This window comes from Cyprinodon tularosa, unplaced genomic scaffold (genome assembly GCF_016077235.1).
Source record: "Cyprinodon tularosa strain WSP-4 unplaced genomic scaffold, ASM1607723v1 ctg1117, whole genome shotgun sequence".
Taxonomy (NCBI): domain Eukaryota; kingdom Metazoa; phylum Chordata; class Actinopteri; order Cyprinodontiformes; family Cyprinodontidae; genus Cyprinodon; species Cyprinodon tularosa.
In genome coordinates this window covers 191,025-213,173 of record NW_024037913.1, presented here as the reverse complement: position 1 = coordinate 213,173, position 22,149 = coordinate 191,025, and the positions used below count along the sequence as shown (strand labels likewise).

The following is a 22,149-nucleotide window of genomic DNA, read 5'->3' as shown; positions in this document are numbered from 1 at the left end:
TTATATTAAATATTAATATAATATAATATATATTAATACTACAAACTGCATTTCTTCTAGGCTTGTGGAGAAAGGAACTACCATATATTTTATCAGCTTTGTGCCTCTTCACATCTGCCAGAGTTTAAAGCCTTCAAATTAGGTCTGGGTAGAAAACAAAAATCACTTTTTCTTTTAGCGTATTTTTCAAACGAGCTCTATTTCAGCAATATGCTTGGATCTGCTCTTAGGCTGTGCAGAGGATTTCTGCTGCACTAACCAGGGTCAGAGTCCGGTCATAGATGGAGTGGACGATGCCAGAGAAATGTGCAGCACCAGGAGGGCGTTCTCACTACTAGGTCAGGAATTATGCTTTCATTTATTCCACATATCTTGATTTTACTATATATTCGTTTTTCTGCTGGTGAAGATTCTTAGTAATCCAGGTGATAGTCGTTCCAAAAAAGTTAAAAATCAATCCACTGGACTTTGTTTCCAAATTTAAAGAAGTTTCTCTTCCATCCAGGAAGCTTTTTTAATTCAAAATGTCAGAAATAGCGTTTAGTTCCAGGTTTTATCCAACAGCCCAACAAAGCCTGGTTTTAGTTTAGAAAACATGCAAATAGAAACGGATGAACGGGTCCCCCCCTCTGGAATGGGGGTCTATGTCTCTGAAAAGGGGGGTCGTTAAAGGGAATTGTTGGTTTGGCTGAAGAGGGGAGGTCTTCTGATCCCCTGTAAAGGGGTTGGGGTTGGGATGATCCTTTTAACAACCCCCCTTTCAGAGACATGGACAGGTATGGGGCATTGCTAACCTGACTCCGCCAGATGGATTTGCTCCGCATATCCATCTGGAAACCTTCGGTTGAAGTAATTTTGGGAAGGGGCGAAAATACTGGTTAGCTGATTGGCCTATGTTGGTGATAGACGGGCCAAATAAACCAATCAGATCAACGAAGCATATGACGTACTAACAGAGCGACGACGAAGAGGAGCCAATTGATAGATCAAACTCTTGCCGAAACCAGTCGGGAGAAGAGCAAACACATCTTTTCCTCTGAGAAAAGCCTCCAGATCAGTGTTTTGCTCTTCTTTCAGTGAAGAAATACTCTGTAATTCCGATAAAACTTGCTCGATAGCCACGCTAACGCTAGTTTCATCGGCTGAAGCCGCCATGTTCTTTAGACTGAACTGTCGCGCTTCTCGTTGCGTCACACCTCAACCCGCCTCAAAGCCAACGCTGATTGGACGTTCGTTTGGTGAACGGCTCCAAATTTTCTTTAACGGAGAGTCTCCAGACTGATTAGCGAGTGAAACCTTGAAAGCTCGCGAGATCAGGATGGTCTCACGAGGCTAGGGCATTGCAGGCTAACAAAGAAGCTAAACGACCCCCATTTCAAAGGGGTGGACCCGTTCATCCGTTTCTATTTGCATGTTTTCTAAACAAAAAACAACAAAGAAACGTATAAATGGTCCAAAAAAAAAAAAAATCAAGGTTTTGTTGGGCTGCTGGATAAAACCTGGAACTATTTCTGACAGTTTGAATTGAAAAATCATCCTGGATGGAAGAGAAACGTCTTCAAACTTGGAAACAAAGTCCAGTGGATTGATTTTAACTTTTTCTAGTTAAGTTTTTTTTCCTGTTTTCTCATTTTTTAGGGATCGATGAAAATGATCAACTGGACATTTACCAAATTCTGTCAGCTATTCTCCATCTTAGCAACGTGGATGTGAAAGAGCAGTCAGCAGACAGATGCAGCATCCTGGTAAACATCGATTACTCGCTGATCCAATAACAGAATATGTTTAACTGTGTTATTATATAGATTGATGTCTTTTTATTTATCTCAAGAAGACGTGTGTTTAGAATATAAAGAGATGAACCTCCCATCTGTTATCCCAGCCAGATAACGCCCACCTGATGGTTTTCTGTGAGCTCATGGGGGTGCCCTGCGATGAAATGGCCCACTGGTTATGCCACAAGAAACTCCAGACCACCACAGAAACCTTTGTGAAGCCTGTTTCCAAAGTAAACGCGGTGCATGGCAGGGACGCGCTGGCCAAACATATCTATGCCAGACTCTTCACCTGGATCGTGAGCAGCATTAACGCCGCCCTGACCTCTACAGTCAAACAACGCTCGTTCATTGGAGTGCTCGACATCTACGGGTATGCCTCAGCGTCGTCATGGTTTCCTGTGATCGCTCCACAGCCTGTTGAGACAAACATTTATTTTTCTCCAGGTTTGAAACGTTTGATGTCAACAGCTTTGAGCAGTTCTGCATCAACTACGCCAACGAGAAGCTCCAGCAACAGTTCAACCTGGTATGAATCTTTCCGTCTGCTAAACGTCGCTCCATCTTCACAGGATTCCTTTCTCATTGGTCAATCTTTCCAGCATGTCTTTAAGCTGGAGCAAGAGGAGTACATGAAGGAGGAGATTCCCTGGACTTTGATTGATTTCCATGACAACCAGCCGTGCATTAATCTCATTGAGGCCAAGCTTGGTGTTCTGGACCTTCTGGACGAGGAGTGCAAAGTAAAATGGCACCATTGTTTTGCTTTTTTTTATTATTTACCGGCCAAAGGAAACATGCTCTCCGTTCTCTGGGCTCTACTTAGTTTGGAGGCTATGACTAATGCTCTGACTAACTGTGTCAGCGTTTCCTCTTTCCACAGATGCCCAAAGGCTCTGACGACACATGGGCTCAGAAACTGTACAACACCCACTTGAAGCAGAGCGCTTACTTTGATAAACCCCGGTTATCAAACAAAGCTTTCATCATCCACCACTTTGCTGACAAGGTAGCGTCTAACTCTGGGGCGTGTAGAGAAGCTGCACTGTGGTTACAGACGCCCACAAAGTGGACCTTTTGATGTTATGTTTGGACTTGCAGATGTTTGTCTGTCATCCTTGTTCCAGGAGGAACTCGCTAGTAGAAAATATGCACCCCCCCCCCCCCTCCCTACAGTCTCTTGGAAAAGTATTCAACCCCTAACCTCAGTGTTTCAGAGGGATTCTACAATTAACTGAAGCGCTAAAATATTCTAGATTTCAATTAATTGGTGACATGCACAAAAAAAAAGTTTACAAGATGTTAAAGGAAAAGTCCGGTCAGCAAGGAAAAATCAAAGAATTATTATTTATACCTAAAACTAATATGTTTGTGGTGATTTAATGAATTTAGCCTTAATCGGTAAAAAAATAATAATTTTCATTGCGATTATGGAGTCTGGGAGCGGCCATTTTTACCCAAATATAGTAAAAAAGAAAAACTTTAATCCAGTGAAATTAATTGAGAAGAAAATAACACAAATCTTCTCAATGTAAATCAGAATTCTAACACCATAGAAATCTGGATTTATACTAAATGTAAAAGTGGAAAATTACAGCAGACGGATTGAAATTGTGCCAACATGCAAAAACATGTCAACAAAAGTCATTGTTGGTGCTATTTAATCTAACAATCTCAGTTTATTCTACAGTATTTTTTGATTTTCCAGTGCATATCTAGAACATAAAGATAAAAGATCTACGCTAAGAAAATCTTAGTAACCCCTCCCTCCTGCCATCTTCCAGCAGTGACGTCACGGTGCGGTAAGCCTAGCGCCATTCTCCCCGCTTTCCAAGCTAAATCAATGGGAACTACTAGACACATCTGCAATCAACAACAATTATTGAAGATTTCCAGAGGACTTCACCATTGAAATTCACCAGAGCTATAGTGAAACTGACAATGCCCACGTGCATGGCAGCTGGATGCTGGAATACATCGGGTAAAAGTGAAAAAAAAAGAGTTATTCCACCTTTCTGATTCCTGATCCTCCACGGACGGGTTGGTCGTTGGATCGCCAACTTGAAGAGGGAGGATTTGCCATCGAACTTCTGGCCAGAGAAAAAACCCGTAATATGTAGCCAACATTTGGAAGAAGAATGTTTTCAAGATGACTTGGATAATAGCGCGTTGTGACAAACACCAGATACAGCACTGGGACTTGATCAACAGCCGATACCGCACCGTGACGTCACTAACCAGTAGGTGGCAGTAGTGTTCTTTGACAAACATGGATGCCTCCAGTAAAGCACATTCACATGAAAATTACTCTGAATTAAAAACACTGATCATTTATTGAACAGGATGGAATCATTTCAGATCTAAAGAACTTTCAGAAGTTTGAATTCTGAAAATGACCGGACTTCTTTTAGTTGTGGCCATGCGGTACTAATGTGTGGATACAAGATGGATAAATTTGCACAAGTTATTTGTGAGTGAGTTCCTTTATGGTTGTGAAGCATTCAAGAAACATGGAGAACAGGCTTGATTTAATTTTATTTCAAGCTTTAAATTAACTATAATGACATCCTGCGATCTCTTGCAATTAAATTCTGAGTGATTATAAGTAAGATACACTTGATTGAGGCATAAATAGTTTGCTGTCATTGGCCATGGTATTGATTCCAGCTAGAAGGACCAAGGAGACTGCATGGTTATAGGTGGGTGCACAAAAAATGTCAGATAAACGGCATCAGTGCAAAAAAGAAGGATGTACGCATCATCATCGCACGCTGACCACGACTTATCTATCTGGTTTCCACGCGTTAGTACCGCGTAGCCACGACTTAACTTCCTGTAAACGTTTTCTTCTGTCTGTGTCACCAGGCGGGTTTTGTAAATTAAAGATTCTCATTGAAAAACTTTAATCCAGTGAAATTGATTGAGAAGAAAATAACACAAATCTTCTGGATGTAAATCAGAATTCTAATGTGAAAGTGGAAAATTAAAGCAGACGGATTGAAATTGTGCTAACATGCAAAAACATGTGGACAAAAGTAATTGTTGGTGCTATTTAGACTTACAATCTAAGTTTATTCTACAGTATTTTTTGATTTTCCAGTGCATATCAAGAACATAAAGATGAAAGATCTACGCTAAGAAAATCTTTTGAAGGTTTTTATAGTGTAAAGACTTGAAAGTGATGTAGCGATTAAAGCTAAAGCGATTTTGGCTGCAGAAAAAAAAGCTACTTTATAAAACTTGTCATAGTCTCAGCAGGATTACCCATGGAAACCTAAAGTGCCTGATAGGACGGTAATCACCTCGGGTCAGAAAATCCTTTTCTTCTCCAAATATACTTTCTGCACTGTGCCGTTTGAAATATTCTCTTGTGCGGCTAAATCCTTGGTGGTCATGCATTTTTCTGCACCACCTTACCTTTGCTTTCTTATACTGCTAAGCAGTTGCATGAATTTGGTTTTTGCACATTTTATTAGAGACGAATATTGCTTTTTTTGTGCAGTAATCAAACTGAGCAGGTTTCAGTATGTTCTCCATACATCACGTAAAGGCCAATAACTGGAGCTTCATGCATGTTTCAGTTATCAGGTGTCTCATTTTCATGCCAAAAAAAAAGGAAAAATAAAGAGACCAAGCTTTGGCATGAGATGTTTTTTTTTATTTTTATTTTTTTATTTAGGTCTGCTTGTTCACGCGTTGCTATGGCCAGTTAGCAGGATATCGGTTTTCCTCCTGCGTTATTATCTCTCAGGCTGCATGGTAATGGTCATCCCGCCGCCTCCAGTCTTTTGGAGAATTTAACAGCTTCGTCTCGCTATAAAATGCTGATTCATTCTCCTTTCAATATGACGTTTAACCACAAAGATGGTGCGTTCAGGATATTTTACGATGCAACTTCTTGGCTTTATATACACTCTAAATACGTCATTTTTTTCTTAAAATCAGTGCATTTTTTCTTGAATAGAGGCGGTAAGTGAGACACTTTGCCAATAAACAAGACAATTTACATTCAAAAAAAGAAAAAACAATTGCGTTGTTTTATTTCTAGCAAATGTTATCGTATTTTAAGAGCAAAAATACTGATTCCGTTGGCAGATCAATTTATTTAGCTGCTCAAATTAAGGCTAAATACACTAAATTTAAGAAATGTTTTACTTATGTTTGTATCATTTTTGCAGTGTACAGAGTCTGTTTAGGTTGAAAGGTTTTAGTTTTGGTCTCATCTGAGCGAGACTTTATTTCAAAAGTTTGCTGTTTCTGCTGAGTAAAAATCTGTTTATACTTTTCTTTTAAATATCGTCTTTATTCTGAGATAAGCTGCACACATTACAACTAGAAATCTAAGAGTTTTCTGTTTGTACGAAGACTTTTACTTATTATAAGGAAGATGTGTAATTAGATTTTTCATTTTTGTACATTATTTTGACTTATTGGCAATTTACAGTGTTAGAATTGACTCTGCTTTCTCAATCCAATAAGCATTTCTGTAACCTTTTCGGTTGTGTCCAGGTGGAGTACCACTGTGTTGGATTTCTGGAGAAAAATAAGGACACAGTCAACGAGGAACAGATAAATGTGCTGAAGAAGAGCAAGGTAAAACTATGTGCTGCAAACGAGGCCCCCGTTCATTTAATTGGGTTTAATGCTTTGTTTCTGAGAACAAATAAGCATTGAGTGATTTGTTTTTGCGGCGCACACCCTGGAATTGTTTCAGCTGAACTATTGGAGGAAATTCTCCTACATCTGAGTTTGAAAGTGGAAACACTGCCATCTGCTGTTTGCTGCAAAACTTTAGTTTTTTTTTTTACCTTATATATATTTGTTTTTTTCAGTTTGACCTGCTGCTGAAGCTGTTTGAGGATGAAGAAAAGAATAAAGCATCGACTAACAAGTTATCCAGTTCTGGAAGAGCTGGCAAGGCTCAGAGGGACACCAAGAAAACTGTTGGACTGCAGGTGGGACAGTAAGAGGACAGTTTTAGATGATGAAACCCTGTTTTTCTGTATTTTTTTTTTTTTTTTAGCATCTTAAGGCTTCTTTTTAATAATCTTATTGTGTTTTCATTCAGTTTCGACAGTCTCTACACTTACTAATGGACACATTAAATGCAACAACGCCCCATTATGTGCGCTGCATCAAACCAAATGACATTAAAGCTCCTTTCACGTGAGGATTTACCCCCTTGTCTGCTACTTTTAATTATCTCATTACACAAATAAAATCTATGAAAAGAAACCCATTAAATTGTATTTTAAAGTTTGGACCCTTTGAGGGCTGTGCAGCAGCTCCGAGCGTGTGGCGTCCTGGAAACGATCCGTATCTCTGCAGCAGGATTCCCTTCTAGGTAGAATATCGGCAATCTATATGAACACAAGAATTGTTTTGTATAATAACGGATGATGTTGGAGTTATGCTCTGAATATGCTGTGTATGTTTATGATGCCTCAGGTGGACCTACCAGGAATTCTTCGGCCGTTATCGGATCCTCATGAAGCAAAAGGAAGTGCTGCCAGACAGAAAACAAAGCTGCAAAAACCTCCTGGAAAAACTCATCCAGGTGTGTTTGAATCAAAGCATGTGGTTGATGAGTTGTTTTTACATCAAGCGTCATGAATCTGAGTTGTTTTTTTTTCTTAGGACCAACAGAAGTACCAGTTTGGCAAAAACAAGATCTTCTTCAGGGCTGGCCAGGTGGCTTACTTGGAGAAGTTACGTTCTGACAAACTGCGTTCGGCTTGCGTCGGCATCCAGAAGACGATCCGCTGCTGGGTCGCTCGCAGAAAGTATCTGAGGATGAGAGAGTCCACCATCATCATTCAGAAGCATGTACGGGCCCACCAAGCACGCAGGTGGGCGGAGGCTAGAAACGGAGGTTATGGAGTTAGATCGGTCTCAAGTTTCACAAATACACGTGATTCATACATACACACTACAAGATCCACACACACACTGCAGGATTCACACAAGCACACAAGATCCACACACACACAGCAGGATTCACACAAGCACACAAGACAAGATCCACACACACACTGCAGGATTCACACAAGCACACAAGATCCACACACACACAGCAGGATTCACGCAAGCACACAAGATCCACACACACACTGCAGGATTCACACAAGCACACAAGATCCACACACACACAGCAGGATTCACACAAGCACACAAGATCCACACACACACTGCAGGATTCACACAAGCACACAAGATCCACACACACACAGCAGGATTCACGCAAGCACACAAGATCCACACACACACTGCAGGATTCACACAAGCACACAAGATCCACACACACACAGCAGGATTCACACAAGCACACAAGACAAGATCCACACACACACTGCAGGATTCACACAAGCACACAAGATCCACACACACACAGCAGGATTCACGCAAGCACACAAGATCCACACACACACTGCAGGATTCACACAAGCACACAAGATCCACACACACACAGCAGGATTCACGCAAGCACACAAGATCCACACACACACTGCAGGATTCACACAAGCACACAAGATCCACACACACACAGCAGGATTCACACAAGCACACAAGATCCACACACACACACAGCAGGATTCACACAAGCACACAAGATCCACACACACACACAGCAGGATTCAAACAAGCACACACACACACACACACACACACAGCAGGATTTACACAAGCACACAAGATCCACACACACACACACACACAACAGGATTCACACAAGCACACAAGATCCACACACACACACACACACACACACAGCAGGATTCACACAAGCACACAAGATCCACACACACACACACACACACACAGCAGGATTCACACAAGCACACAAGATCCACACACACACACACACACACACAACAGGATTCACGCAAGCACACAAGATCCACACACGCGCACACACACACACACACACACACACACACAGCAGGATTTACACAAGCCCACAAGATCCACACACACACAGCAGGATTCACACAAGCACACAAGATCCACACACACACACACACACAGCAGGATTCACGCAAGCACACAAGATCCACACACGCACACACCCACACACACACACAGCAGGATTTACACAAGCACACAAGATCCACACACACACACACACACAGCAGGATTTACACAAGCACACAAGATCCACACACACACACACACAGCAGGATTTACACAAGCACACAAGATCCACACACACACAGCAGGATTCACACAAGCACACGAGATCCACACACACACAAAACAAAAGATTCACCAAAGTATTTCTGCTCCATGAACAATTAGAAATTAAATTACTAACTACCAGTGGTCTTTTAACTTCACTGCATTTGTGTGTGAATTTTTGAGACTCTCCTGACGTGCCTTGATACGCAAATGCTTTTTTTTTAAAGCAGGGATAATCGGCCACCAATCACAAAGCTCCCTTGTATAAGCCAATCACAAGAAAGTGCCCCACCTGGGATCACACCCCCAGGTTTAACATCCTCCCTATCTGCTGCGCCTCACTCACTTACGTTGGGCAGAGAACTTGCACACTGGTGTTAATCAATGAGAACTATTCCACATCTACCGCTACTCCTCCCAACGTCCCAACGTCATTGTTTTTTTTTAGCTATTTTTAGCTCCGGTCCGGCAAGGTCAAGTTTCACAATTGCAATCGCACCAAACAGGAAAAAGAACCACGAGAAAATCTGGTTTATTAAATCAAAATATGTTAAAGACAGGTCGGTAACTACAAATTAGAGCATAATTCTTAGATATCCCCAAAAGCTAAGATCGTGTATTTATATTATTGGATGCAAATTATTGGTACTTCAACATACCAGGAAGCAGATTTCTCATCTTTAGGAGCTTAGTGATTGGTTGAAAACCATTCCTGAATAAAATAATGCATTTGTGTATCGAGGTACATCAGGAGAGTGTCAAAAATCCACACAAATGCAGTGAAGTTTAAAGACTACTGGTACTTTTTAGTTTAATTTATAATTGTTTATGGACCAGAAATACTTTGGTGAATCTTGTCCTGTGTTTGTATGAGTCACAGATGCACCGGAAAAACGATCTAGAAATAAGTAAACATTTCTTAAATTAATCATATTTACCCTTAATTTGAGTAGGTAAATGAAATAGTTTGCCAATGGAACGAGTATTTTTACTCTTAAAATAAGATAATTAGATAATATGCACTTGAAATAAGACAATGCAATTGTGTTTGCTTATTTTAAGTGTAAATTGTCTTGTTCAATTGGCAATATGTCGCTTTTACCTCCTCAATTCATGAATAAATGATATTTACTATATTCATTTTGAGAAAAAATGACTTATATAGATTTAGATTTTTTTCAGTGTGTGTATTTTTGAAAATTGAGACCAATCTAGCTCCATACTAGAAACAGTAAAGCTAAGCACTAGCATATTTTTAACTTTTTTTTTGTTCCCCTAATAGTTATGTGCAGTTTCTGCGGAAGACCAAAGCAGCTATTGTTATTCAGAGCAATGTGCGAATGTGGTCTAAAAAGAGACGTTTTCTGCAGCAGCGCTCTGCAGCTGTCACCATTCAGCGGGTTTGGAGGGGTCGCGTGGCGAGAAAGCAGTACTTCAAGGTAAGACTATCGCGGAGGAAAGGCCGCCATCAAATCAAGATCTCTTGTTTTACTCTGTAGTCCGTCTAAAGCAGGTTTAACCAATTAAAAATCAGCACGGTCTAAATAAAGAAAATCATCAACAAGTAAAGGTCAGGAGATATTTTTAAACAGAATTTAAAACTGAAATAAAATGCAGGTGTTTCTGCATCCATGTTATACGTTGGATTTTTAAATATAAAATATAAAAAATTGAAAGTTTGATACAAAGACATTTTCCTGACTCACTTTTTTTTTTTATTATAAAAAACCTGAACTGAGCGTTATTTGATCATTGTTCTTTTTTTCTGTCTTAATGTTGGCAGTGGGCTTTAGGCTGCCCTGCAAGGCTTTAAACCTGGGTTTAACCGGAGACTAAGCCATTCTCAAGCACATATCAAGGTGCTCATTTTGAGCCTGGATCCAGATTTATTGTTGATTCTGTTCATGGTGGAGAATCCTGCTTCACAGCAGCAGGTTGAGCCAAACATCCTCTAAATGTGCAGGGTCATCTTTGAGCACGCCATTTCACTTTTCTTTCACCAGTTCACCGCAGTTCTTCCAGCAGTCCACACTTTCTCTGCTCTCTTTTTCTCATGGTCTTCTCCTTCTTTCCCATCGCCCGGCTTGCCACAGGTTTGCCTGCTGTGTCTAAAAGTAGCAGCAGCAGCAACCCAGACTGACAGCAGCTCATTGGCTCATTTGGATCACGTGCAGCCTGGAGCCGGACGCCCCCCAGGGCTTTACCGTATTAACAGGAGAAGAGGCGCAAGTGAAATTATAAACAGTCGTCAGACAACATGCAGTAATCAATAAATACGTCACCTCTGGTCTAAAGTGTGAAAACCAAAAAGAAGAATTCACTTATTGATATAAACTTTTTTTGCTTAAGATATTTATCTTTTTATACTTTCTACCAACTATTGAACTTAACAGATGGACATTGGATAACATCTGTGTATTGTCATGCTATCAACAAAGTGCATTTATATCATTACAGCAGGAAACCTGTGAGGTTTAACTGTCTTTGTTGTTTGTTTGGCCCCCGACTGGAACGGATAGAAAAAGTTGTTTGATGGAGATGGTAAAGAAATAAATACATTCTTTACTTAAATTTTAAAAATGCTGAGAGAAACACAAATTAGTTTTTTTTTTTTTTATTTATCAGTTCATCAGACTTCCAGGATTCGTCTTCAATTGTTTTCACAAAGTACCTTTTTAGAAAAATAGTTTGAACTGTGAATTTTTATGGAGCATAAATAAAAAAACAAAAGAGAAAATAACCGACCCCCAAAAAAGTAGGGGAAAGTAAGCCTTTCTTTAAGTCTGTTTGCACTGAGTTAAAAACAATCTTTCTCCTTCTCCTCCATGTGGATCTTTACTTTAGCACGACCCAAACTTTTCCAATATATATACCTCTTTCCAACTGGTTGAAAAACCAGTTTAAACTTGGGAACAATGGGTTTTTAGTGGCAGTGGGAGCAGCTCACTGACTCGTATCTACCCGGGTCCAACGACTCGGCAAGCGACCCACGTTAAAATCTGCTCGGCTCTGATCGGCATGCTGTGGGATGGGAACAAATTACGTGATACCATTGAACGCAACATACGGACATCAACAAACAGCGCCATTCGATTCTGATCTAACAAGCAGAATCAACTCTGTTTGCATTCGATAAACATGGAGCAGCTCTGGTGAGATGATAATAGCACACTGACTACGCCCTGGATTCCTGACATGTTGCTCTCCATTGTTTACTTCCCTGATTTCTGTCACACTGCTGACTGGCTTGGAATCCTGAGGTTTTGAGTTCGAGCCCCACTCCCACAGACTGCCACTCTGGGTCTCTGAACAAAAACACTTAACCCCACGCTGCTCCCTGGGTGCTGCACAATGGCGGCCCACTGCTCCCCAAGGGGATGGGTTAAATGCAGAGAGTAAATTTCTCCAATGTGAGATCAATAAATTATATTTCTAGCCAGTGGGAAGGGATCCAAGTGCTGATTGTTAGCTAGTCGACTTGTTGTTGAAAAACTCGTGTTAAGCCGCTATTTTCAGTTGGAAAGAGGACTTAGTCACACTTATGGAGTTCAAAATGTTAGCAAACGGACTTGAGAATCCATCAGAAGATCTCAGTGTCCCTATAAAAATAAAGGATTGATAATTAAAAAGGCAATTAGTCCTTTTTAATGTTTACATTGTTTGTTTTCCAACACCTGATTGCAGAGTAACAGAAATTAGATCATTTTTATTACGCTTAAAATGAAATACAGAAAATATTGGAGTCAGTGATATTTATTTTACCATAAAAGTAAACTGTTAAGAAATTAAGTCCGTCTTTCAGGGTTTTTTTGTATTTTTCATATGTGATTAAAAGAAAACTTTCTGTTCTTATTGATGTATTTTTTTCCACTACAGCAAATGGTTTGCAGCAGCGGTTTTATTTTATTGAAGCACTCTGCTTGGATAATCTTATATAATCTCCTTATGATAGACATTTTAGTTTTACTTTACATACATGATCAGTTGCACCTTAACGTGTGTAGTGGGAAAATAAAACATTTAGTGCTTTTCTGTTTCTGCAGCTGCTGTTTGAGAGCAAAGCATTGGTAATTCAGAAGACGGTTAGAGGCTGGTTGGCGAAGCAGCGTTTCCGGCGCGCCATGGAGGCCGTGGTCCTGCTGCAGAGCTGCGTGCGCCGCATGAGGGCCAAGAAGGAGTTAAAGAAGCTGAGAGTCGAGGCGCGCTCAGTGGAGCATTTCAAAAAGCTCAACGTTGGCATGGAGAACAAGATCATGCAGCTGCAGCACAAGATCAACGAGCAGGTGAGTTTTATTGGGATGTACAGAGATGGAAACCTTTTGCAATGTATGCACCCAGCTGCTCACCTTTTTAAATTATTAGATTTGATGAGGGTTATGTTCTTGATTGATTTGATTTCAGCAAAATCTGCAATTAATGGATAAAAGGATGTGCTCAAAAGCAAATTATTTGATTCGCAACTTTGATTTATTCTAAATAAAAGATGTCGATATATAACATATAGTTTCTACGGGTCATTAAACATTAGCCTGGGTGCCATTCCGAACTTAGTCCCGCCCACAACGTTTGAGGTCAGGAAGTTCGGTTGGCATTGCTCAATAGTAGCGCGAGTATGCTAGCACAATATCTGGCGGGCCAATCAAATTGTCAGGGCGGGCTTTATACGATGATGGACAGATGATCAACAGTAACGTAATCAACCACGTCACCAAAGCGCGCTTGGGTGACAACAACAATGGCTGCCGCTGGAGAGTTGAGGTGAGTAGATTCTGCTATTAGGTCTGTTCTAGAAGATATCGACAGCAAATTAATTTTGAAAGAGGAACAGAGAAACGCGATCAAGGCTCATCTTCTTATTCTAGGCGTGCAACTGCACGCTTTGATTTTTATTGACAACAACTATGCGTCGCTTAACATACGTCACGCACTCCGTTGCTCTTATTGGTTGTAGGTCTATCCAATTGAGTGCAGAGGCATTTTTTTTCCTGGTTTGTTTGAAACACGCCCCATAATCACAGCTCTATGGAGCAGCATCAGACTCATGTTCTGACTAGAATTGAGTAGGACTACGTCTGGCTACTTAAACATCATTAAAAGTAATTAAATTAACATGTTTTAAAATAAGGCCTTATTTGGCATTAAAATTCATTAAATCTGTTTATCGTGACATTTAAAGTGCTTTATTAAAAAAACACGTTTCTAAAAACAATTTTGTCAGATATATTATAACAGATATAACTGGTTCCGCGTGTTTGGGTGGAACTGCTTCCGGTTAGTCGGAAACAAAGCTCGAGGCGGAGAAAAGGCCAGAGAATGGGAAAATGCTCATTTCAACAAAAGTGGCTGGAAAAGTTAACCCGACTACGCCAGATGGATTTGCTCCGCATATCCATCTGGAAACCTTCCGTTGAAGTAATTTTGGGAAGGGGCAAAAATACTGGTTAGCTGATTGGCCTATGTTGGTGATAGACGGGCCAAATAAACCAATTTAGATCAACGAAGCATATGACGTACTAACAGCCAGGCTACTCTTGCCGAAACCAGTCGGGAGAAGAGCAAAAACATCTTTTCCTCTGAGAAAAGCCTCCAGAGCAGTGTTTTGCTCTTCTTTCAGTGAAGAAATACTCTGTAATTCCGATAAAACTTGCTCGATAGCCACGCTAACGCTAGTTTCATCGGCTGAAGCCGCCATGTTCTTTAGACTGAACTGTGGCGCTTCTCGTTGCGTCACACCTCAACCCGCCTCAAAGCCAACACTGATTGGACGTTCGTTTGGTGAACGGCTCCAAATTTTCTTTAACGGAGAGTCTCCAGGCTGATCTACGAGTGAAACCTTGAAAGCTCGCGAGATCAGGATGGTCTCACGAGGCTAGGGAAAAGTGGCAATAAAATTATTTCTAAGAGCATTTAAAGAGCATAAAAAGCATTGAATTAGATTTTCTCATTCCTATATAAACCCTGTATAAGTATCCAACTTTTGTGATGTAAATTATTTGTTCTGTGTGTTTTGAATGGGATGTCTGTTTCAATATGAAAAATCAATAAAAACACTTTGATTATTATTAAAAACACACAATGTAAAGGATTACTATAGATTTTAGATTGTTAAATTCTTAAATAGAAACCTTGTGGCGCATCATTAGAAAAATGAGGTAATATTTCTCCACGGTTTCTTCTGTAATCATCTGAGATAATGTGTATAATAAAACCCTGGGTCCGTGCTGTTGTCATATCACATGCAAATCATGTGTTCATGTCCCCCTCCTGCAGCATAAAGAAAACAGAGAGCTCACAGAGAAGCTCAGCGTTCTGGAGAAGACCAACTCCACCGAGAGAGAAAAACAGAGCAGAGAGATAGAAAACCTGCGTAAATCTGAGCAAGAGGCCAGAGGTAAGGCAGAGACGGTTCCCTCGCTGCTGGAACAGCTGTCCTTCCTTCAGGAGGAGCTGGAAAATACCCGCAGAGAGAAGGAGGAGCTGGAGGTCCACACAAAGACTTTTAAAGAAGAGACCCGACAGGTAGGCTTTCTTAGCATACGTGCTAACGATCTGGATAGATGGCTTTAGACTAATCTCCAAGACTTGAGCCTAAAATAAACTTTTTGTTTTTTGAAATAAGTCATTTGTTTTTCCGTCTTCGATCTTTTTGTTGTTTCTTGCTTTCTTGACGTGAAAATAAACGGGCCTGAAGAATGTTTGAAGACTGGAGCAGTGATCACACTGCAAAAAATTAAAATCTACATAAGTCATTTTTTCTTGTAATAAGTAAATTTTGTTTTTAATTGAGGAGGTAATTGAGACACTTTGCCAAATGGAACAAGACAATTTACATTTAAAATAAGAAAACACAATTGCATTGTCTTATTTCACGTGCATATTATCTAATTATCTTATTTTTAGACTAAAAATTATCCCGTTTATTTACTCAGATTAATGGTAAATACACTTAATTTAAGGCATTTTTTTCTCCTTTTTAGATGGTTTTTGCAGTGCAGTGATCACACTGCAAAAAATCTAAATCTAGATAAGTCATTTTTTCTTAAAATAAGTACATTTTGCAATGGAACAAGACAATTTACACTTAAAATAGGAAAACACTATTCCATTGTCTTATTTCAAGTGCATTTTATCTAATTATCTTATTTTAAGAGTAAAATGACTAATTCTATTGGCAAACTATCTCATTTACCTACTCAAATTAAGGGTAAATACACTTAATTTAAGAAAATTTTACTTATTTCTAGGTCGTTTTTGCAGTGCACCTATTTACACTGGGAAAAAAATCTAGAAATTATTAAAAATTTCTTAAATTAAGTGTATTCACTTTAAATTTTAGTAGGTAAATGTGATGATTTGCCAATGGAATGAGTATTTTTATTCTTAGAATAAGATATTTAGATAAAATGCACTTGAAATATTAACAGGAGAAGCGGGGCAAGGGAAATTAGACACCACCTTCAGCCAACATACAGTAATTCATAAATGTTTTAAATCAGGTGGGTCCGGATCTTTTAAATGTAAATTGTCTTGTTCCATTGGTAAAATGTCTCTTTTACCTCCTTAATCCAAGGAGGTAAATGCACTTATTTTGAGAAAAAAATGACTTTTCTAGATTTTTATTTTTCCAGTGATACTTTAGCCTTCAACTTGTAGATTTTGATTGTTGTGTACATTAGGAGTTAATCTCTTAAAGCCCAAACGCAATAATTACCAAGAACATCTAACTATATCCGTAAAAATTAAAAAATATCCACTGGACTTGGCTTCCAAGATTTGAAGACGTTTCGCCACCTCTCCAGGAAGCTTTCTCAAAGAGTCTTCAAATCTTGGAAACCAAGTCCAGTAGATATTTTTTGAATTTTTACGAAATAACTATGACCTGGATGACTGAGAACCTTCATCAGCATCTAACTATATCCTGTTCTAGACGATCCATGAGCTGAATATGAAGAACAGCTTGTTAAATAGCAACATAGAAGAACTAAACCAGGAATTCTCCATACAGGCTCAGCAGTTAACAGGTACTGGAGCTGTTCTGTTTAATAGTTAAAGATTAAAGATTAAGGGTGACATTAAAAAGTTGAGTAAAATAACTTTTTTTTTCTGCTCAGAAATTAAAAAGACCTTGGAGAACAGCAAGCAGCTGGAGAAGGACTTGACAGAAGAGCGCTGTCGCTACCAAAGTCTGCTGAGTGAACATCTGCAACTGGAGGAACAACACAAGGATCTCAAGGAGGAGATGAGCGTCAGTGTGGTAAGGAACATTTTATTTTATTACACGGTGCAAACACAACATTACATTTGCATAAATGCAAAGCTGCAAAAGTGCAGCATGCATTGGTTTTACCCTCTGAACCCCAATTCAGTTTTTTCTAGAACCATCTTGCAACCGTCTTTGGGGTTTTGTCTCCACCAGCTTCGTACATCTAGACCAGTTCCTGAGGGCCGCTATCCTGCAGCTTTTAGATTTGTCTTTGGTCAAACACACTTGAATCAAATGGCTGAATTAACACCTCAATATGCTGTCAGTTTCTTCAATCCTCTTAATCATCTATTTACTTGAATCTGGTGTTTTAGACCAAGGACACGTCTAAAGGTTGCAGGATAGTTGCCCTGAGGAACAGGGAATTGCCACCACTGATCTAGACCCTAAAGAGGGTTTTCTATTATTTGCAATCAACCTACACTGCAAAAATAATCTAGAAATAAGTAAGGATATCTTAAATTAAGTGTATTTACCCTTAATTTTAGTAGATAAGTAAGAGGATTTGCCAATGGAATGAGTATTTTTACTCTTAAAATAAGATAATTAGATAAAATGCACTTGAAATAAGACAATGCAATTGTTTTGTCTTATTTTAAAGGTAAATGATCTTGTTCCATTGGCAAAGTTTCTCACTTACCTCCTCAGTCCAAGAATAAATGCACTTATTTTAAGAAAAAAATGACATTTTTTGCAGTGTAAGCTGACTCAGATTAGATGGAAAGCATCCAAACGACAAATGTCATATGCTAATCTCCCTCAGATTGTCAATCTAATCTACACTGGAAAAAATCAAAATCTAAAAAAATTGTATTTATTTCTTAAAAAAGTGCATTTGTTCTTGGATTGAGGAGGTAAAAGAGACATTTTGCTAAAGGAACAAGACAATTTCCACTTAAAATAAGAAAACACAATCATATTGTCTTATTTCAAGTGCATATTATCTAATTATCTTATTTTAAGAGTAAAAATACTCATTCCATTGGCAAAATATCTCATTTATGTACTCAAATTAAGGGTAATGCATTCTTATTTCTAGATAATTTTTCCAGGGTAGATCTGGATTTGGGTTTAGTAAATCTTCCCTTCAACCAGTCTGGGGGTCTTTTGCATCCTCCTACTGGTTTACTCCTCGTCATTAGCTACATCGATATTGAAATCAACTCTGACCAGCTTTCCGACCCCATCACCACAGCACCATGCTGTCACTACCCTGCCTCTCCATGAACACCGGGTTTTAAGAGTTATCTGCTGTGTTAGTTTTCCACTTTCACTTGTGTCCACAGTTTCATTTAGAGGAATAATGGTAGTATTTTCTCAAGTATGACTCTTAATTGGATTTTTATTAAGCATTTTTTTATGATATAAAATGTTATATTATTATCCTATGAATTGAGTTAATTTTAAATGTGCCTCTAATTAGATTTCTAGCAAATTCAGCCACCAGAGAACGGACTCCAACTACAGCAGTAATTCATCAGAGTTTTCTCAAATCTTGAGTTCCACTGAGGATGAAGAGGGCTTCACTCAAGCAGAGGTAAAATATGCACTACCTGCACATATGAGTGTGACTTATGCTTGCTTTTATTGGAAATGAAAAGTTGCTTTGTTTTAAAGAAATGTGCTTCTCTCCGTGGTGCCAAAACAATGTTGTCTTGAAGTCTTATGTGCTTCGCTGAGACTCTTATACAGCAAAAACTGCAATATTATGACCAAAGGCTATTTGATCAGATTTCCTTTAAGGGGGAGAAAAAAAAGAAAAGCAGCTCTCCCCTGGCACACCACTCACCCAAACCTTTTGGAACAAATATACATCCACAAATTTTGCCACAGTTATTGTCAGAAATGTTGAGTAAGGACTTATTGATTAAATGTTTTTTTTAATTCAACTGATTCTTCCATCCATCCATCCATCCATCCATTCTATAATTTTATAATTGTTTATGGAACAGAAATACTTTGGTTAATCTTGTGCTGTGCGTGTATGGATCTTGTATGCTTATGTGAATCATGTTGTGTGTGTATGGATCTTGTATGCTTATGTGAATCATGCTGTGCGTGTGTGGATCTTGTATGCTTATGTGAATCATGCTGTGTGTGTATGGATCTTGTATGCTTATGTGAATCATGCTGTGTGTGTTAGGATCTTGTATGCTTATGTGAATCATGTTGTGTGTGTATGGATCTTGTATGCCTATGTGAATCATGTTGTGCATGTATGGATCTTGTATGCTTATGTGAATCATGCTGTGCGTGTATGGATCTTGTATGCTTATGTGAATCATGCTGTGCGTGTGTGGATCTTGTATGCTTATGTGAATCATGCTGTGTGTGTATGGATCTTGTATGCTTATGTGAATCATGTTGTGTGTATGGATCTTGTATGCTTATGTGAATCATGCTGTGCGTGTGTGGATCTTGTATGCTTATGTGAATCATGCTGTGTGTGTATGGATCTTGTATGCTTATGTGAATCATGCTGTGTGTGTTAGGATCTTGTATGCTTATGTGAATCATGTTGTGTGTGTATGGATCTTGTATGCCTATGTGAATCATGTTGTGCGTGTATGGATCTTGTATGCTTATGTGAATCATGCTGTGCGTGTATGGATCTTGTATGCTTATGTGAATCATGCTGTGCGTGTGTGGATCTTGTATGCTTATGTGAATCATGCTGTGTGTGTATGGATCTTGTATGCTTATGTGAATCATGTTGTGTGTGTATGGATCTTGTATGCTTATGTGAATCATGCTGTGCGTGTGTGGATCTTGTATGCTTATGTGAATCATGCTGTGCGTGTGTGGATCTTGTATGCTTATGTGAATCATGTTGTGTGTGTATGGATCTTGTATGCTTATGTGAATCATGTTGTGTGTGTATGGATCTTGTATGCTTATGTGAATCATGTTGTGCGTGTATGGATCTTGTACTGTGTGTGTGTGGATTTTTTTTGTGCTGTGTGAATGGTGCTGTGCATGTATGAATCAAATATGTGTTTTTGTGAAAATTAAGACTGATCTAGCTTCATCCAGCTTCATCACTGAGGTTAGAAACTACCTGCAAAGATTGTTCAAGTTCTGTTTTGTACAGATATGCTTGCTGTTTTTCTTGGAACAAGGCTCCATCCACTGCAAAACGGTCTAGAAATAAGTACAAATTTCTTAAATTAAGTGTATCTACCCTTAAATTGGGCAGGTAAATAAGATGATTTTCCAATGGAATGAGTATTTATACCATTAAAATAAGATATTTAGATAATATGCACTGGAAAAAGACGATGCAATTGTTTTTCTCCAATATAAAGATCAGAGCATTCCTCACTGCACTGAGCTGCAGACACCAGATTTGGTCTGGGGCTTTGTCTTTAGGATGCACTAGTCTCTGTTTTAGGGTCTGTTTGGTTTGAAATATTCTGGGATTTTGTGTTTGGAGAAAATCCGCTTTAGTTTTTCAAAGACTCCTGCAACATATGGGATGGAGATGTTTCTGCTTACGTTCTGCTGCGTGTTTTTTGGATTTCCTTGCTGATTTGACAAACGCCCAGTTTGGATATCCACAGGTTTGGAGAACATCTTTGATGTGTCTCAGTTTTTTGTGCTTCCCTTCTGTTTTAGTAGGAACAGGCTCGGCCCGCTGCTGGAAGATTCTGATGACGGTTTGTATTCCAGTCGACGGTGTTAGTCAGAAAGATGATATTGGTCTATGTGAATGGATTTCCTACACACATCAATGTTGAGGTTTCCATCTCCTTCCATGCTCACCAAACAGTCCAGAAAAGGCAGCTTTTTGTCGTTGGCATCCTCTCTGGTGAACTTGATGTTATGGTCGACCGAGTTGATGTGTCTTGTGAAGCTTCCACTTCTTTTAGCTGGATTTTGACGAATGTGTCATCCACGTATCTAAACCAGAGGCTTGGTGGTGTTCCTCTGAAAGTGTCCAAAGTTCTCTTTTCCATCTCTTCCATGTAAAGATTGGCTACAATTGGTGACACTGGAGATTCCATGGCACAACCACGCTTCTGTCTGTAAGAATGATCCCTGAAGTTGAAATAGGTTGTGGAAAGTCAAAGGTCCAAGGGCGTTTTATAAACAAAAACAAGGCTTTGTTGGGCTGCTGTATAAAGCCTCGAACTCAGCGCTATTTCTGACATTTTTGTTAAAAAAAAGCTTCCTGGATGGAAGAGAAACGTCTTCAAACTTGGAAACAAAGTCCAATGGATTGTTTTTTTTTACTTTTTTGGAAATACTATGACCTGGATGATTGAGAATCTTCACCAGCATACGAACTTAATGCTGCTTCTCCATGTTTGGTTCTAGTTCTAGGTGGACAGTGTAGGCTGGAACCAGAGGACCTGAGTGGTCTGGGAGGTAGATCCACTGATAACAGATCTGTGATGGATTGAGGTGCTGGTCTACTCGGTGATTTCTAGACTAACAGGATGATTTTAAAGTCTATTCTCTGAGCTACAGCGAGCCAGTGGCAGGACTTCAGAACCGGGCTGATGTGCTCTACTTGCTTAGTTCTAGTGAGAACATTGGCAGCAGCGTTTTGGATCAGCTGCAATGAAAGAAACTATCAATTAAAGTTTGTCAATATTCCTACAGGATCCGTCTGAGAAGAAAGTGGACCTGCCCATTCTTCTAAAGCTCCAGAGACGAGTGAAGGAGCTGGAGGAGGAAAATCGGTCTTTATGGCATCAGCTGGATAAAAAAGAAGAGGCTCAGCAGGAAAAAGCTAAAGTATAAAATTATTCCTTAAAGATTGTTTTTAGATTTTTAGTTCCTCTGATTAACTGTCTGACGTTTGAAATGTGTCTTTCTCTAAAACCCATTAGGAGGTGGAGAAGCAGACAACTGTTGGCAGAACAGAACTGGACGTAGAAAAAATAAAGGTATGACTCACTAGAAAAACTTAATATCAAAATATTTCTAGAG

General features: G+C 39.3%; 1 protein-coding gene across 2 annotated transcripts in view; it reads left to right on the top strand.

Moving 5' to 3' along the window:
• The window catches only part of LOC119792547 (unconventional myosin-Va-like), a 39,227-nt gene that overhangs the window by 8,387 nt on the left and 8,691 nt on the right, over positions 1-22,149 (top strand). For both annotated transcript variants that reach the window (XM_038299241.1, XM_038299231.1), the window contains exons 7-27: positions 61-142; positions 231-338; positions 1,639-1,745; positions 1,883-2,148; positions 2,223-2,304; positions 2,378-2,518; positions 2,659-2,784; positions 6,285-6,368; positions 6,608-6,730; positions 6,844-6,941; positions 7,033-7,119; positions 7,224-7,332; positions 7,413-7,624; positions 10,234-10,390; positions 12,995-13,234; positions 15,222-15,470; positions 16,879-16,972; positions 17,063-17,205; positions 18,638-18,751; positions 21,820-21,954; positions 22,050-22,106. In XM_038299241.1, coding sequence (XP_038155169.1) covers positions 61-142; positions 231-338; positions 1,639-1,745; positions 1,883-2,148; positions 2,223-2,304; positions 2,378-2,518; positions 2,659-2,784; positions 6,285-6,368; positions 6,608-6,730; positions 6,844-6,941; positions 7,033-7,119; positions 7,224-7,332; positions 7,413-7,624; positions 10,234-10,390; positions 12,995-13,234; positions 15,222-15,470; positions 16,879-16,972; positions 17,063-17,205; positions 18,638-18,751; positions 21,820-21,954; positions 22,050-22,106 — 2,814 coding nt within the window. The remainder of the gene's footprint in view (positions 1-60; positions 143-230; positions 339-1,638; positions 1,746-1,882; positions 2,149-2,222; positions 2,305-2,377; positions 2,519-2,658; positions 2,785-6,284; positions 6,369-6,607; positions 6,731-6,843; positions 6,942-7,032; positions 7,120-7,223; positions 7,333-7,412; positions 7,625-10,233; positions 10,391-12,994; positions 13,235-15,221; positions 15,471-16,878; positions 16,973-17,062; positions 17,206-18,637; positions 18,752-21,819; positions 21,955-22,049; positions 22,107-22,149) is intronic.